Source organism: Ammospiza caudacuta, chromosome 22, assembly GCF_027887145.1.
Source record: "Ammospiza caudacuta isolate bAmmCau1 chromosome 22, bAmmCau1.pri, whole genome shotgun sequence".
NCBI classification, from domain to species: domain Eukaryota; kingdom Metazoa; phylum Chordata; class Aves; order Passeriformes; family Passerellidae; genus Ammospiza; species Ammospiza caudacuta.
This window is the reverse complement of record NC_080614.1, coordinates 10,306,641-10,325,254: the sequence shown is the minus strand read 5'-3', so window position 1 is coordinate 10,325,254 and position 18,614 is coordinate 10,306,641. Positions and strand designations below refer to the sequence as shown.

The following is an 18,614-nucleotide window of genomic DNA, read 5'->3' as shown; positions in this document are numbered from 1 at the left end:
AGAGGCCAGAAGCCAACCTGCGTTTTTTGATAATAATTAATGAGGTGGCCAATTAAGGACAAATACCTGGGTGAATTTTGGAAAAAAAAAAAAAAAAAAAACCAGAAAGAAATCAGAAAAAAAAATTACCAAAAAAAACCCTGAAAAAAACCCAGAAAAATAATCAGAAAAAAAAGCTCCAGGAAGCACCTGGGATCTGTTTCATTTCCCCAACCCTCCCCACTGGAAGCAGAGGTGTTGGAATATGAATTTTTATAATTTAGGAATGGGGTAACTGAGAGGTGTTTTAAAAACTTTTATGTGAAGGGTGAGACAATACAGATGTTACAATTTTTATAATTGTTTAATTCAATTTATAATTTATGTTATAAATTCCTTTCGGCTCAGTCCACAAAGCTCCTCTTCTGCTGGGGCACTTGGAGGGGCCAAATCTGAGAGGAGAGAGCAGAAAAAACATTGATTTAGGGAAAAATATTGATTATGGGGAAAAGAAAACATTGATTTAGGGAAAAACAAATACTGATTTAGGGGAAAAGAAAGCATTGATTTAGGGGAAAAGGAAACAGTGATTTAAGGGTAAAGAAGCACTGGGATCTTGGCTGGTTGAAAGCAGGTATTTGCAAATCCATCCCACTTCTGTAGGCTGAAAATTGTTAAATTTCAGCTAAATTGTTAAATTTTGGCTCAAATTGTTCATCATGGGAAGGTCTGAAAAAACTCATCCCATTCTACCCCTGCCAGGGCCACCTTCCACCATCCCATGTATATTCAATAATTATAATAATATATAATCACAAATAATTATAGAATAATGTATATATTAATCTATATTATAGTATATAAATTATAATATGTATTTGTTTTCTAAACCAGGACACTATTACATATTAATTAAGATACATTAATTTTATATTATATTAAAAATAATTATATCATTATTATATCAATCAATCTATAGTTAAGTTATAAAATATAATACAATATATTATATAATGATTAATATATTAATTTCATATTAGTATAATTATATAATATATAAATTTATAAAATATAATACAGTATATGTTTAATATTCTATATTGTTATAGAATTATATATATTAATCTAAGATATAAAATATATAGTATATAGAATATATTTATTGTATATTAATTTCATATTATAAATAATTATATAATTATACATAATAATATAGCATTGTACATTATAATATTCTATCATAATTACTATGTATATTATTTATTAATATTTATCAATACTTATAGACAGTTACCACTGTAATAATGAGTTATTATGATGAAGTAGCGCTGCCCACCTGTCGGGCTGTACTCCACGCTGTGCAGGAAGAGCCCCTCGGGCGGGGCCGTGGCGTGCGGGGGCAGCGCCCGGGGGTCCCTGAGCTCCAGCAGCTGCTGCAGCTGCCCCGGGGCCAACCTGCCCTGGCCCACGGCCACCAGGGCCCCCACCATCCTCCGCACCTGGCCGCAGAGAGGGGACAGCGCTGGGTCCAGCCTGACAGCCCAAGCCTGGCTCGGTGCCCGTCCCCGCCTGGAGTCACCGACCCAGCCCGGCTGCCCCTGCTGTGCCTTTGGGCTCATCCGGGGAGCGTTTTTGTCCCTCAGTCCCACCCCAGCAGCCACAGCCACCCCAAAATCTGCAGGAGAAGCTGCTTTTCCCCCCTTGGTGACATTCTCAGCCTGCCACGTGCAGGAGCATCTTCAGGTGACCACCAGGGCTCCCACCATCCTCCTCACCTGGCCACAGAGAGGGGACAGTGCTGCGTTCAACCTGACAAAGAACCAGCCTGGCTTAGTGCCAGTCCCAGCAGCTCATCCTCCTCCAATTCTCTAGCCCCAATTCTCATTTCAATTCTCCACTTCCAAAAGTCCACCCCCAATTCTCCATCCCCAATTTCCCGTTCTAAATTCCCCATCCCCAATTCTCTGTCCCTCACCTCCAAATCTCCATCCCCAATTAATTTCCAATTTTCCATCCCCAATTCTCCATTTCAATTCCCCCTCCCCAATCCTCATCCCAAATTCTCCACCCGCAATTTTTCATCCCCAATCCCCCCTCCCCAATTTTCCACCCCCACCTCAATCCCTGATTTGGATTTAACAAAAATTCCATTTTGACCTTTCCAAACTCTCCCAAACCCTCCCTGCAGTGCTGGAACAAATCCCTGGGCTGAGTTTGTGACCCATTAATTAAAAAATAAATAAACAAAAGCCCCCTGAGCAACCTGCTCATGATCAGCACTTCAAAAATATCCAACAATCCAAGGTGGTTTTATCCAGAGGGAAATTTTGGGACCTTGGAGTGCCCAGAATTTCTCTCCAAGCAGCTCAAATCCTCCCCTCTATTATTTCATCCTCCCTCGCTAGAGGTCATTGCATGCCATGACTTTGCTGCCTCCACAATTCAGGAAAAATCAGATTAAAAATCAGATTATTGGCACCCATCAGATTAAAAATCAAATTATTGGCACCCATCAGGTTAAAAATCAGATTATTGGCACCCATGTCTGTAGGTTTGGTGCCTCCACATATAAAAATATCCACATTCAGCTTCCTAAATGGTTAAAATATTAACATATTAAATATTAAAATATTAAGATAATGATAATATATAACTATATATTAATAATTGTTATTATTATTATTTTGGAATTATTTCCAAAAAATCCAGGGGAGTTTCAGGGCAGAGGGAGAATTTCTGCAGTTTGTAAAGCAAAAAAACCCTTTTTAAATTTTTTTTTCCAAAAAAAGCCAGGAAGTGAAATTCCAGACAGCTTTTCCTAGGCTCAAATCCACTGAGCGTGGAAAAAAATTAAAAAGAATTTTTAAAAAGAGCCGAGATTGTGAAAAACACATTTTTTTCCATCCTGCCATCTGATTTTGTGAAGGTTTTGGGCACAAATTTAGGAGATTTTGGGATCAAATAAAGAGCCCAAGTCCTTGTGAGTGCGACACAGATGGGACATTGCTAAAATAATCGATTTTTAGATGAATTAGTTACTTTTAAAGTTAATTAATAAATTTAAATTTGGGTTGGCAGCAGTTGCAGGCAGTACCTGTCGGTACAGGAAGGATTTGCTCTTCACCTTCACCTCCCAGAACTCCAGTCCCCTAAAAAAAAAACAAAAAAGAGCATTTAAATCAAATTTCAGGTAGTTTTTAACTTCCCAGAACTCTAGTTCCCTACAAAAAACAAACAAACAAACAAACAAACAAACAAAAAAAACCAAAAAAAAGCACTTAAATCAAATTTCAGGTGGTTTTAACATTGGGCTGTCACCTGTGCAGACAGGAAAATAAAACCTAACTCCTTGACAGAGGTGGATTTTAGCCATGAGTGTAAATAACCCAAAAAATGAGTGAAAATGACACAAAACCCCCTCCCAGGAGCTGCTCCCTGACAATCCCACACTCCAGCCTGTTCCCCCCAGATTTTCCCTACAAACCTGATTGCCTGGACTCTCACCTGTGCAGGTAGAGACTAAAAAAACCCAAACCAATTTCTCACCCAAGGTGGTTTTTAGCCACCAAAATGAGTGTAAATAACCCAAAAAATGAGTGTAAATAACACAAGAACCCCTCCCAGGAGCAGCTCCCTGATATTCCCACACTCCAGCCTGTCCCATCTGGCTTTTCCCTAAAAATCTGACTGCCTGGACAGTCACCTGTGCAGGTAGGAAAAACCCAAATCCATTCCTTGGCAGAGGTGGTTTTGAGCCACCAAAATGAGTGCATATAACACCAAAAATGAGTGTAAATAACACAAAAATGAGTAATTAACACAAGAACCCCTCCCAGGAGCCGCTCCCTGCCAATCCCACAGCCCCACCTGGATTTTCCCCACAGCCCTGAGTGTCAGGGCTCTCACCTGTGCAGGTGGTGCTGGCCCAGGAGGCCGTGGCCGGGCTGGAGCTGCAGCAGCTGCAGGGTCCTGACGGGGCTCTGCGCCGCGGCCTCGGGGCGCGGGGAGCGGAAGGTGCTGAAATCGTGGGTGCCCAGCAGGAGCCGCGCTGCCGCCCTCATGGCCGGGATGTCCAGGGGGCTGCGGTGCACAGAGCGGGCTCAGGGCACTGAGCCAGGCCTAAACACCAGGGAGTTACAGCAGGCTCAGAGCCCAGAGAGTTATGCCAGGCTCAAACCCCAATAAATTATGCCAGGCTCAAACCCCAAACTCCTTTTAAGGCAGGAAATCAGAGCTCTGACCCATCTCCCTGTCCTCTGTGACTGCTCCAACATCCAGAAAAGGGTTTGGGCTTCCAGGTCCTGACTGGTTTCCAGTCTGAGCAAAATGAGCGACCGAAAACCCTGCCCAGATTCTATTTCAACTTTTTTTTTTTTTTTTTTTTTTTTTTTTTTTTTTTTTTTTTTTTTTGTGATCAGCACTCCAAACCTCACTGGGCAGCAATTCCCACATCTAACAACTCTTTAACAGGGGAAATTCATCCTAAAGCTCTCCTGGGACCCTTAAACCCTCCTGATGTCCAACTTAAACCTCAGCCTGAGACCATTCCCTCTCCTCCCGTTCCAGAGCCCAAGCTGGGGCTGTCCCCTCCTGTCAGGGACTTGTTCAGAGCAAAAAAATCCCATTTTTTTCCCCTCCCAGCCCTGATTTCCTAATTTCCTTGCAGAGGAGCCTCCCCAGGGAGCTGCACTCACCCTCCTGAGGGAGCCCAGCACAGATCCTGCTCGAAGACAGGGATTTGGGAGCGGTGGGCACAGCCCAGCAGCAGGCGGTAGATGTAGGTCCTGGAGAGGGCACAGAAACGGGCATGGAAGGTGCTGGAAACCCGCTGGGCACTGAGGATGCTGTGGGACAGAGGGGAAAGGTGACAGGGACACTGAAATTCCAAAGGTTTTCCATTGACAAGGACACAAATTCCAAAGGTTTTCCATTGACAGGGACACAGAAATTCCACAGACTTTGCACTGGAAGGAGCTGGACACTGAGGATGCTGTGGGACACAAGGGACAGGTGACAGGGACACAAATTCCAAAGGTTTTCCATTGACAGGGACACCAACATTCCAAAGCTTTCCCACGGGAAGGTGCTGGGCACTCACTGGGCACTGAGGATGCTGTAGGACATGGGGTACAGGGACACCAAAATTCCCAAGTGAGAGGAAAGAACTCCCCTCTGTTCCCCCCAAACAGCTCCTAGAGCATATGGAGATGCTTTCAAGGAGGTCCCTTCCCTCAGGACCTGCAGGACTTTGTGCAGCCAGGAAAATCCAGGAAAATCCCAACATTGGAGGGGTGGGGTGGGAGTGAACCCAGCAGAACCCTCTCAGCCCCAAAAGCCATTCCCCATGAGTGTCCACCCATCTCCCACCAACCCCAAAACAGCCAAAAAGGAGCTCCCAGGCACCTGAGCTCCCCTGTTTTCCTCCAAAGGCAGCAGGGAGAAAATTCCCTGTTTCTCCAAACCCGAAATCGCCACCCCACAGAGCCTGGGAGGCAGAGAGGAGGGCACAGAGAGCAAATTCTACCTGCCAGGGAAGGAAATGGAGCTTCCCTGAGCTCCTGCAGCTCTCCCAAAAGTGTTCTCTGGACTGGATGTGACTCTCCCAAAATCCAAAATGCAAAATCCAAAATCCTGCAGGAAAAGCCCTGCTCAGAGCCACCACCCTTGCAGGTGCTGCTTGAGAGGAGAACTCTCCTTACAAGGGAATTTTTCTCCTGCTGTTTTGCCTCTCTGCCTTTGGAATTTAGTGAGGAGAAAGGAGCCAGGGCAGCCAAAAAACCCAGGATAGATTTGGGATCACAAATGTCTTTATTTACTTTAAGGAAAGTTGGTGCTCTGGGGATTTTTGGCCTCTGGCTCTCAGCCCTCCCTCCCCTGGCTCAGAGCACAGAGGGAGAAATGAGAGTTCCTGGAATTTGCTTTGGGCCCAAATTGGGGTTCTGAGTGCTTCGAGATTTGTCTCCAAAAAATAAAACGCTGCCACAAAGATTTGCAAAAACCAGATTTGTCTCCAAAAAAATAAAATGTTGCCACAAAGATTTGCACAAACAATCCCAGGAATTGCTCCAGTGCCATAAACCATCAGGAGAAATTTAAATTCCATCCTCCAGGGTTTGAAGGAGGAGCTCCAGCCTCCTCCAAACACCAGAATAAAATGATGACATTTATTTCCCTCTGTCTGCATGCCTCTACAAGCACCCAGCCTGCCTTGAGCTAGCACTTGTGTGGTTTTGATTAAATAACCATCCTTTTAGGGAGGTTCTTTCACAGGAGTTTATTTCTGCTCACAGAATTCCTCAGTGCAAGCAGGTTTTCCTGTTGCAATTGTTCCTTTTAGCCAGGAATTGGTTTTGTCCAGAATTTTCTCCAGCAGCTGCATTTCAGATTCCAAAGATTTTCTCAGATTGCAGATTCCAAAGATTTTCTTTCTCTGCATTTCAGAGATCCCATTTTTAAATCTCATTTGCTGAGATCACATTTTTAAAAATTATGGTAAATAAAGAACTGTGGCTTTTTTTTTTTACCTTTTCTACATTTTTTAGCGTTTCCAACAGGGCCTGAATTTTGAGATCAAAGGGAAAAAAAAGCCCAAAGACATTTAATTAGAAATGGAAATATATGAGAGAAAAAATCCTCCTGTTCTCTCCACCTCAAAGCCAATTTGCAGGAGGTGGGAGGAATCCCAGCTCTGCCTTGTCACTCAGAGAATTTTTATTGTGTGGTTACAAAACCAGGAACAGGAGGTGTGAGACTCCTACACTGCCAGTCCCACTCTGAGGGCAGCAGAACCCTCCTAAAACAGCTCCAAATATTCTGAATATATTCTCTGATTGAAATATTCTGATTTTTGGGGGATGGTGTTGGAATCTGAAATGTAAAGAACTCTCAGAACTTTGGGCCTGGAAGCCAAAGCTCAGAATTAAACCCAGGATTTGATTTTAGACCTTGGAAAAATCTCCCAAACTTAGGTGTTACAAGTGAAAATGTGGATTTATAGTTTAAAGCAGAGACAGGTTAAGGTAAGTAGAGAAAAATCTAAAATTTTATCTGAATATCGCAAGTCCTTTGAGCACTGAAGGTTCTCTCCTCTCCTTTAATCTCTTTATATCCTCCACCCTGAACTTAAAAAAAAAAAATTATTTACATGCAGGAATTGCTTGGATAGGGACATAGAGAAAAAATTACAGTTTTAAGGTAAGTAGAGAAAAATTCAGAGTTTTATCTGAATATCCAAAGTCCTTTGAGCACTGAAAGTTTCCTCCTCTCCTCTAATCTCTTCATATCCCCCACTCTGAACTTCAAAAAAAGTGCATTATTTACATGCAGGAATTGCTGGATAGGGACCAGTTTTTCCTGCTCTTGCAGTAAAATCATGCCAAAATAAAGGAATTTTTTGCTCTGCACTTGTTGGAACCCGGGAAATTCCTCTGGCTGCCCTGGAGGAGTCAAGCCCCTGGCTAGGGGGCTCAGAGACCTTGGCACAGAGCCCCAGACCCTTGTGCCTTGGATTGTGCCTGGAAAAAACAATCACCAACCTTTATATGAAGAATTGCAGTTCAAGAAAGTTTAAGCAGAATGACAGTGAATTTATCACAGGGTGAAAAATAGATTTTTGGCGTTTTTAGAATGGGAATTCAAGGGGCAAGATGGAGGGATCTGGGCATGTCCAGCCTTTCTCCTTCTTGTTCTTGGCCTCCATCTTCTGCTGTGATGTTGGCACTTTTGGATTGGTTTAGAGTAGAAGCTCACTGTCTAACATAGGTGGTAGGTATCGATAAATAATTGTAAATATTGCACATGTAGTTTTTAGGATAAAAAGATAACACTAGTGTTTGAATTTTTCATCACTTGGGGTCACCGATTGTGGTGGTGTTTGCAGGGGACCCAGGGTGAGGGAAGAGAGGAGGATCTGACTCCATGTTTCAGAAAGCTGATTTATTATTTTATTATATATATTATATTAAAACTATACTAAAAGAATAGAAGAAAGGATTTCATCAGAAGGCTTGCAAGGAATAGAAAGGAATGATGATAAAATCTTGTGACTGACCAAAGAGTCCAAGCCAGCTGGACTGTGATTGGCCATTAATTAAAAACAACCACATGAGACCAATCAAAGATGCACCTGTTGCATTTCATAGCAGCAGATAATTATTATTATTATTTACATTTTGTTTCAGGAGAAAAAATCCTAAGGAAAGGATTTTTCATAAAACCTGTCTGTGACACACCACCCAGGGGCAGGCAGAGTGCTTCTGTCTGTCCTGCTGAGTGCACCTCAGCTGGACAGGAGAAAAAGGTTTATAGATAAGAAACAATTTGATAGATAAGTAACAATTTCATAGATAAGAAAAAAAATTTATAGGTAAGAAAAAATTTTATAGATAAGAAAAATATTATAGATAAGAAACAATAAACAACGTTGAGAATAAGAAATGAAGAGTTCTGACTCCTTCTATGAGCACTGGACAGGGAAAAGAGACTTTTAACACCTTGGGGTCCCTGTGAGCAGCAGAAATCCCGAGATTCTTGCAGTAGAATATGGCCAAATGAAGGATTTTTGACGGACTCACCGGATAGGCTCGGGTTTGAGGAAGTGGTTGAGGCCGTGCAGCAGCTGGGGGCCAGTGAAGGGTGCCCTGCCCGGGGCCCTCTGGATGTCCAGGTGGGCGGCGTTGGCCAGGGCGTGGACGCCGCTGTCCGTGCGGCTGGAGATGTGGAACTTGATGGGAGCGCTGGGCTTCAGCTGCTCTGCTGCCTTCTGCAAGCAAACAGCAAGAATGCAGCAAGAATCTGGCAAAAAGTCAGAAAAAATTCAGCAATAATTCAGCAAAAATTCAGCAATAATTCAGCAAAAATTCAGCAATAATTCAGCAATAATCTAGCAAAACTGTCGTCCTCCTGATGCCTTGTGAAGGCTGACCTAGGACAGAGACTGGACAGAGTTAAAGAATAAAGCAGGGATTTAGGAAAAAGATGTCCTCAATGGATCTACCTGGTGCAGCACAAGAGCCCAGCCAGGGCTGCACCCAAGATGAACCAAAATGGTCCCAAAAAATGGATGGTCAGTCACAAAACTCTAAGTTCTGCTCTGTTTGCATCTTGGAGTGAATGGTCCAATTCCAGCTTTAGCCTATGCAGTCCCATCCTTGTTTTTCTCTCTCCAGCCCACGGTGTTTGTGCTCCTGGGCTGAGATTTGGATCATTTGTCCTTGGTGCCCAGCTGGAGCAGGAATTGTTTTGTCTCCCTGCTCTGTGCACAGAGCTCACCATCCCACAGTATGAAGCCCAGACCCACCCACTAAAGCAGCACAGAATGTGAAAAATAGAAAATCCAAACCAGAAGCATCACTCCTGGCTAACCACACCTTGTGCTGCTTCCAGAGGAGTTTGGAGTTACTGTGGGTTATAAAGAATTGAGGGTTTGCGGGAATTTCTCCTAAAATCAGTGATTTCTCAGCTTCTGCCCTGAAATCATCTCACACAGAGGATCCAAAATGCCATGAGAGCTTCCTTAGGGGGATAAAATAAAGTCAAAATAAACTAGTAAAAATTAACTACTATCTATCCTCTGCTTTGTGTCATGTGAGCTTCCTTAAGAGCACAAAATAAAGTGAAAAATATTCATTTCTTTATCTGCTTTGAGTTGTTGGGTGAGGGGGAAAAAACAGAGGATCACCCATTTCAGCTCATTTCAACCCAAACCCAAGACCAAAAATCCAGTGAAAATTACTGCAGGGAAGAAGTGAAACATCTCAAAGAGTGAAAAACCACAAAAGAAGGCAGGAAACCAAAGGCATGACTCAAAATCTCCCTCTCCTTCCCATCCCTGCTCCCGAGTTCTGAAAACCAGCGGTTTTTATTGGATTTTAATTTTCTACAAGAGTCAATAAAATTCGAATTGCTGACTCACAAATACCTTCCAGACTCCTGGAGGAGCAGTCAGAGCTGTGAGCTCTCAGAAATGTTTCTTGAAAATGCACAGGGAGGCAGAAAAAAAACCCGTAACCAAGCTGCAGGGGGAGGCCTGGGAAAGAAAACCAAACTGATTTTTCCATTCCATTTGCAATTCACATGTGGTTACAATTAACAGTGAAAAAAAAAAAGATCTGTATTATCACCCCCAAGCAGAGAGGAGCAGACAGAAATGAAATAATTTCCTGCAGCAGACCTTGGCCTGTGCCTCAGCAATTTGTCTGAGAGCAGGGCCTGATTTTTAAGAGCAAAGTTCCTCCAGAGATGTTTGGGTTTTGCAGGCTCCTCCCAGGTTCCTCTCTCCACCCTTTTCTCCCCCTCCGTCCTCAGCAGACAAAAACCAGCCAGTGGAAAACAAGAGCTGGGAAAGACAACAGGAGAGAACATGGCAAAAATCCTTATTTTTTGGGGTGCAGCACTGCTTTGGATCCCTCAGTGCATCCCAGCTCCACCTGGATCAGCAAACTGAATTTCTCCACTAAAAACCAGACTGGAGAGGAAAAGAGGAGCAAAGTCTCAAGTAAATCTGATTATTTCCCCCGCTCAGGTCAGCCAGCAAATCCAAAAAGGTGCAGGACAGGGGCTTTTCCTTCCACAAATGAGATTTTTCTTCTCCATCGGATTTTTCCTACCTTCCTGAGCATCCCAAGGGGGAGTTTTACCATCAGCACCACCAAATAAATCCCAGTCTGTGAAGCTCAAAGCTTTATGGATTTTTCCTCCAGCACAACAAAACACACTGATAATATCCTACCAACTATTGCCTCCAGCTTCAATTTTAATATTTAATTTAATATTTCATTTATTAATATTAGTATTTATTATTTCATTTCTTTTGGATGGGATAGAATCTCCTGGAAGAGAGAATTCCTGAACTGCTCAACTTCTCTTTGCAGGCAGCTGAAAAATGACCCCTTCACCTTTGCAAATATCTCCTGTCTGAATATCCAAAGTCCTCAGAGCACTAATGGTTTCCTCCTCTTTTAATCTCTTATTATGTCCCACCCTGAATTTCAAAAAAAAGTGCATTATTTACATGCAGGAATTGCTGGATAGGGACCAGTTTTTCCTGCCCTTGCTGTCTTTCATCTGAGGTTTGGGTGTTGCTCATCCAGATCCCAATCCTGTCTGGGATCCTCTGTGGGTTCCCAGGGTGGGACTGAAGCAGGAATTAAGATTTCACCCAGCTAAAAAAAAATGAAGAAGATAAAGGAATAAATGAGTCCTGTGTGTGCTCAGTTCACAGCTCTCTGCTCTCTCCTTTAAGCCATATTTTAATTTTTTTTTTGTTTTCTTTTATTTAGCAGGTGCTATAAACACTGAAATCTTGGCTTTGGCACCTGCTGGAAGCCTCTCATATCTCACCCTTCTGAATTTATCCCAATTTTTTCCACCCAGCCACATTCCTGGAGCAGCCAGGGTGGAAGTTCATCCCTCAGACACTCCAGGGATGCAGGGGAAGCATTAATTGCATTTAGCTGCGTGTCCTACTTCATTCACTGGGCCTTCCACAGCTGGAATTACGCTGGAATTTCCACTGCTGGCTGCCAGAATGATATGGATCCACATTCCAGCTTGCTTTTATTGCTCCCAGCTCATTTTTCCTCTCATGCTGATGAACATCAGCCATGGCAGGGGAGCAAAAGTTCATCCACTTCCCTTCCTGAAATCTGAATTAAAAAAAAAAAAATCCTCAGGATTTTCCATTGACCTTTACAGGCCAATATTGGGAATGTTTTGTAAAAATAAATTTCTCTTCCCCTAGACTGGTCATGGTTTTATCCTCTGGACACAGAGGCTGCAGAGCCCTGCCAGGGAGCTGCATAATTTATTAATTACAGTGTTCTAATAATTAATAACACGCAAGCTGCTGGTTGTAAGTCATGCCAGCCTCCCTGACTCACTGGGTGCTATGTCAGCTGAAACTAATTAAAAACCCAGCTCGTTTGCAGTTGGATTGATGAAATGGAAGTGAATGCCAGGAAGGACACGCCGAGAATGTGGATTTTGTTAGAAGAGAATGTTTCCAAAGCAATCTGCCACGTCACTGGGATTATTATCAAAACAGAGGCTGAAGATGACAGTTCTCTTTGTCTGTTTGAAATTCTTGCTCTTTTTTTAAAGGATGTAGGGAAGGAGGTTGTACTAGAGCTGCCTTGCATAGTAAGGAGCTGGTGTTTCTCCTTTCTCTCTCTCCTCCTCCCCTTTCCTTTCACGAGGAACAATTTCTGCCCTCAGCACAAGGCTACTGGCCAGAACAGGCTTTTGGGAGGGGAGGATGAGTTTGGGCAGAAATTCCCAAGAAAATGAGAAATGGGAGATGGTTCAGGCAGGTCTGAGAGGGAAGGGAACTCTGCAGATCCTAAACAACAGCAAAAAGTGAGATCTTCCTTTACAGCAGAGGCATTTTTAAGTATTGAGACAGAGCCTGAAGTCCTAGATGTGAAAATTTCCATGAATTACTGGAGGGAGCCAAATCACACAGCTCCAACATCAGAGGAAACGAGGCCTGGAATTTGCTTTGGGCCCATGTTGGGCTTTCAAGACTTGTCTCCAAGAAATAAAATGTTGTCAGCAAAGTTCATCCTCCTCAAAAAGAGATTAAAAGCTCCTACAAGAGACAGAGCATGAAGTCCTGGAAGTGAAAATTTCTGTGAATAACTGGAGGGAGCCAAATCACAGAGCTCCAACCTTCCAATGAGGGGAAACGTGGAAACGAGGCCTGAAATTTGCTTTGGGCCCAAGTTGGGCTTCCAAGTGCTCCAAGACTTGTCTCCAAGAAATAAAAGTTTATCCCCTTCAAAGGATGAAAAGCTCCTACAACAGACAAAACATGAAGTCCTGGATGTGAAAAGTTCCCACAAAGAACTGGAGGGATCAAAATCACAGAGCTCCAACCTCCCCATGAGGGGAAACAAGACCTGGAGTTTGCTTTGGGCCCAACAAGCCCAAGTTGGGCTTCCGAGTGCTCCAAGAAACAAAAGTTCACTTTTCTCTAAGAAATAAAAGTTCATCTCCCTCAAAGAGAAAAGAAAAATTCCTCCAAGAGGCAGAGCATGAAGTCCTGGGTGTGAAAATTTCCGTGAATTACTGGAGACAGCCAAATGACAGAGCTCCAAGCTCCTCATGAGGGGAAACGAGGCCTGGAATTTGCTTTTGGTCTAAACTGGTGCTTCAAGACTTGTCTCCAAGAAATAAAATGTTGTCAGAAAAGCTCACCCCCTCAAAGATAGATGAAAAGCTCCTACTAGAGACAGAGCATGAAGTCCTGGAAATTAAAATTTCTGTGAATTACTAGAGCGAACCAAATGACAGAGCTCCAACCTCTCTGTCAGAGGAAACGAGGCCTGGAATTTGCTTTGGGTTCAAATTGGTGCTTCAAGAGTTGTGTCCAAAAAATAAAATGTTGTAAACAAAGCTCACACCCCTCAAAAAGAGATTAAAAGCTCTTATAAGAGACAGAGCATGATGTCTTGGATGTGAAAAGTTCCATGAATAATGGAAGGGAGCCAAATGAGAGTCCCAACCTCCTCCTGAGGGAAAACAAGGCCTGGAATTTGCTTTGGGTCCAAACTGGGGTTCCAAGTGCTCCAAGACTTGTCTCCAAAAAATGAAATGTTGTCAGCAAAGCTCACACCCTCAAAGAGAGATGAAAAGCTCACACAAGTATCTCTGGACTAAACCAAGGCTCCATTACCTCTGGGCAGCCACAGGGCTCTGTCACAGAGCAGCACCAAGAACTAACAAAGCTTTGCAATGACACTGATCTGTTCTGCCCCAGCCCAAACTGACACAAAACCAACCAGCCCATCCCAATTTCCACAAAACAGCTGCTGGAACACCAAGTCTGCACCTCCCAGGTTATTTGCTTGCAAACAAATGGCTGAACATCCTCAGAACACAATAAGGACCTCATTAGAGCTTTAATTTTGCCCTTCCCTTCGCTTGCCTTCCTGGCTTTGGGGAAAGCAGTGAAGTTCAAGGCTGCGGAGAAAAGGAGGAAGGAAGAGAAATTCCTGCAGGCCCCAGAAGTTTTCTATTAAAGCTGCTTTAAGGCTTCCCATGTGGTTCCAATAGACACAGCAGTGCCCAGCATCAATAGCACCACATGAAAGCACTGAGCTGGCCTGCAAAGTGCTGATACTGAGGAAAAGGCAACACCAAATAAGCTCATGTTTGTCTTTTTCTCCTCTTCTTTTCTCCCCTAATCACCCTCCCTACCCATCTGCCTGCTCAGACACCACTGGGATAATGCAGAACAACTGCTGGGCTCAACCCATGCCCAGAGCCTGGGGCCCTGCATGGCTGAGGATGAGATAAATGGGATAGAAAATCCTTTTTGGGCTCTGCACAAAATTTAGCCACTTTCTCTGCCACAGGCTCAGGGCAGGAAGCCACATGAATGCACCCTGAGAACTCTGATTCCAGCCATAATTCCTCACACTTTCCTTTCGAGTTGATGCCTCAGGTTTGGCTTTCCTATTCTCCAGATTCTGTGCTGATTCCTCTGGTTTTGGATTTTCTATTTTTCACATGCTATGCTGCTTTAGTGGGTGGGTCTGGGTTCACATTATGGGATGGTGAGCTCTGTGCACAGAGCAGGGAGACAAAACAATTCCTGCTCCAGCTGGGCACCAAGGACAAATGATCCAAATCTCAGCCCAAATACCGTGGGCTGGAGAGAGAAAAACAAGGATGGGACTGCATGGGCTAAAGCTGGAATTGGACCATTCACTCCAAGATGCAAACAGAGCAGAACTTATAATTTTGTGACTGATCATCCATTTTTGGGACCTTTTGGTTCATCCTGGGTTCATTTTGGGGACCATTTTGGTTCATCTTGGGTGCAGCCCTGGCTGGGCTCTTGTGCTGCCCAAGGTGGATCCATTGAGGAGAAACTTTTCTGAATGTTTCTGCTTTATTCTGTAACTCTTTCCAGTCCCTGTTCCAGACCAGCCTTCTCAAGGCACCACAGTGAGAGCAGCAGGAATTCTGAGCCCCACAGAGCGCGGGGATGTCCTGCCCTTGGACAGCTCTGTCTTCCACACCAGCAGAGCATCCCAAAGTGCTGCAATTTGGGATTTGGGTCAGACAGACTGACCACAAATGGGAACTGAGTGACAAAATGTGCTCTGAATCAACATGACTCAACAACCTCTTATCTTCCAAGCCGGCACAACTTTCTTTTTGAACCCCATGATGCTTCCAAGACAAGAGAAATAATTCACCTTCCTTTTGATTCCTGACTCAGCAGCTCAACAGCAGCTTGTAATTAATTTACAATTTAAATTCCCAACTGCACCACCACGCTCAGGTGACCCATTTTCTACTCCTGGGTGTAAAAATGTTTTTTTTCCATTCCTGTTCAAACTCTCTGCCAACCCAAACAGCAACCTGGCGTCCTCAAACCATTCCCAGATCCAAGGGAATCCCTGGGAGCAGTGCAGGGATAACAGGATCATTTTTTTTCCCCCCAGGCATAACAGAACTCCAAAAAAAAAAAAAAAAAGGAAGCAGAACAGAACAGCGGACATCCTGCTGTGCTTTGTTAACAAACCTCTGTCAGGAACATCCTCCCCTGGGAGGAGACAGCATCCAGCTGCTAAATCCATGAAGGAACTGGACATGCAACACAACTGAGGCAGTTTTAAGGACAAGCCACAAGTCCTAACAAAGCTCAGGTGGGCCAGCACCTGATAAGGCTCTTAATTGAGCAGTTCTGGGCTCAATTTTAAGTCTCTTTGAAGGGTTCACATCTTTTTAAGGTCAGAATCTTCATCATGATATAGTATAGTCATGGGATTTGGGGATTTGGTTTTGAACTTCGAAGTGTTTAGCACTCTGCCAGTTTTATTGAGCATCCATCTCAAAACAATATTTACACCTGTGTGACCCTAAAAGCTTCATTTTTATGACAACAGGACCTACCTCCAAATAATTCTGGACTCCAACCAGGGCCTGATCACTCTTGGTCTCCATAACCCCACTGCAGAGCAAAACAAATATGATTTATTGATGTCAACATTTAGGGACTTGACAGAGCCCACCAAAAAATTCAGGACTTCTTGGATCTTCCCACAGAACTTGTAGGGACCAAACACTGAGGAATGAGCAGGGAAAGTGCCTTATTGGTTATTAAACTTATTAAAATCTAAATTATTAAAATTAAAAGTGGTTATTTTCCAGAAGGGATGTTGGAAATAAAATAACCCTTCAGATGTTGCTCTCTGGACTGGCCCTTGAGATAGAGGCTGAGAAGAGAGTAAAGCAGATAAGTTAGTTTGAGATTAAACTATTTTAGGGCCAGGAGTTGGTTGCCAGTTGGAGGCCAGGACTTGTGAATGTCATAAATTGACTAAAAGGCCACAAGGACAGTTTGTGGTGAACTTCCTGCTCTGTCCTGCTCCCCCAGCCTGAGAGAAACTTTCCTTCTCCTCTGCCCCTTCCTGTCTTTTTGCCTTGCTGGTTTGATGCATTTGCTGCCTGAACCATCCCTTTTTCTGTGCACAGCACGGTCCAGCTCTCACCTGCTCAGGAAGGGGTTAATCTCTCACCTGGACACTGTTCTCACCCAATCCTCATCAAACTCTCCAAATTCTCCTCTACCCAAACTCTGCCATCCCATATTCTGCTCTCCCTAAACTCCACTGCCCCAAACCCTGCCCTCTCTCCAAATCCTGCCATCCCAAATTCTGCTCTCACTCCTTCCTCCCCAAACTCTGGCCTGCCCAAACTCTGCTCTCCCAAATTCTGCTCCCCCGAGTTCTGCTCTTCCCATTGCACTCATCCAGCCGTCCCCAAACCTTGCTCTCCCAAACCCTGCTCGCTCCAAACTCTATACCCAAGCTGTCCACAAACACTGTCCCCAAGTTCCATCCCCAAGCTCTGCTCTCCCAAATCCTGCTCTCTCCAAGCTCTATCCCCACGCTGTCCCCAATCTCTGTCCCCAGCCCCGCTGTCTCCATGGCTCCCCGGCGCAGGGCGGGGCACGTACCTGTACCTGGTGCCAAAGTACTGAAAGAACACCAGGTACCGGGCAGGGGCACCGGCCATGGCCGGCCCGCCGGGACCCGGGCACAGCCCCGGGAACGCAGGCCCGGCACGGAGCGGGCCGGGCAGGGCAGCACCGCCCGCAGCACCGCCCCTTCCCCCGGCCGGCACCGCCGCTTCCGGCACGGCACGGCACGGCACGGAACGGAACGGCGCGGAACGGCGGGGACCGGGAGAGAGCGGGGTGGGATCGTGGGGAACGGGGTGGGCTGCAGAAGAAGGCAATGGGATCGCGGGAGCCGGGATGGTCTAATGGGGAACAGGGATGGGCTGGAGAGGAACGGGATGGGCCGGTGGGGAACGGGGAGTGGACTCAGGTGACCGGGATGGGCTGCTGGGAACCGAGGATGGGCTCTGGGGAACAGGGATGGGCTGGTGGGAGATGGGACCTGCTCATGGGAACTGGGACCTGGTAATGGGGACCTTGGATGAGCTCATGGGGATCTGGGATGTGCGGTTCGGAACCTGGGATGTGATCGTGGGAGTCAGGATGTGCTGATGGGATGGGAACTGGGATGTTGTGCAAACATCAAACCCCTCTGGAACGCTGGGCTTCACCTCAGCTGCTCCTCAGCTCTCCACTGTGCTGCCTGCAACTCAGTTGGATGGAAGCAAACAATAATAATAAAAATAATAATAATGTTATGTTGATTTCAGCTAAGAAAACACATAAAGCAGGGACCACAAGAGATGCTCCAAGGGCTGGGAGAGCTGGGAATGTTAAAAACCTGGAGAAGGCTCCAAGGAGACCTCAGAGCACCTTCCAGGGCCTAAAGGGGCTCCAGGAGAGCAGCAGAGGGACTGGGGACAAGGAACAGAGTGACAGGACACAGGGAATGGCTTCCTTGGAGTGGAATTCCAGAGCAGCTGCCCCTGGATCTCTGGAAGTGTCCAGGGCCAGGTTGGAGCACCCTGGGATGGTGAAAGGTCCCTGCCTGTGGCAGGGGGTGGGAAAAATGGCATTAAACATCAAATTTCACTTCATTTCGTCCCTGTTCCTGTCCATGGCTGGGTGAGGTCTCCTTGTGACATCTGTCAGGGCCCCCTTGGCCTGTTGATTCACTCATGGCTTCAGTTTAGAGGTAGGATTTTCACGTCAGGCCCTTCTCTCAGTTCACAGAAAGTTCATCTGAAACCATCAGTGAGCGATGTGGTTGCTGCTGCTGGGTCTGTGGTGCTGGGTGGGTGGAAGATCAGGATTAATTAACCTCAATTAGCCACACCACTGTTTGTTGCCTGTCCTGTGGCAATGGAATTCACCTTCAGCTGGACCCACAAACCCAGATGTGCTCCTTCCCCAAGTGATTCCTGCCGATTTATCCCCTGGCTGCTGGCAGCAATAAATCCAGAGTTTATGGAAAATGAAAAACTGGATTAAGGAGGGACAGGATTGATGCCAATCCTGCTGCTGGTTATGGAATTTTACCATTGGATTGGGTTTGTTCTTCCTGCCTGGAAATCCTGCCTGGAAATCATGGAAGGGTTTGGATTGGAGAGCTGAAATTCAGCTATTCTGGAAATCATGGAATGGTTTGGATTGAAAAGCTGAAATTCCTAATGACAGGTGAAAAAAAAGGGGGAGAAGGGATAAATCCTAATGGCAGGTAAAA

General features: G+C 45.0%; 1 protein-coding gene across 2 annotated transcripts; it reads right to left on the bottom strand.

The window, feature by feature from the left end:
- Nucleotides 1-245: 245 nt before the first annotated feature.
- Nucleotides 246-17,024, bottom strand: PUSL1 (pseudouridine synthase like 1). Of its 2 annotated transcripts, XM_058818844.1 has the most exons (9): nt 16,949-17,024; nt 15,883-15,940; nt 8,553-8,740; nt 4,674-4,823; nt 3,886-4,059; nt 3,074-3,128; nt 1,755-1,788; nt 1,316-1,478; nt 246-431 (listed from the first exon to the last, which is right to left on the bottom strand). In XM_058818844.1, the coding sequence occupies exons 1-9, from the start codon at nt 17,005-17,007 to the stop codon at nt 344-346; spliced, it is 969 nt and encodes a 322-aa protein (XP_058674827.1). In that variant the 5' UTR covers nt 17,008-17,024; the 3' UTR covers nt 246-343. The 2 variants fall into 2 exon arrangements, with proteins under 2 accessions (XP_058674827.1, XP_058674828.1); XM_058818845.1 differs by lacking the exon at nt 1,755-1,788.
- Nucleotides 17,025-18,614: the final 1,590 nt, after the last annotated feature.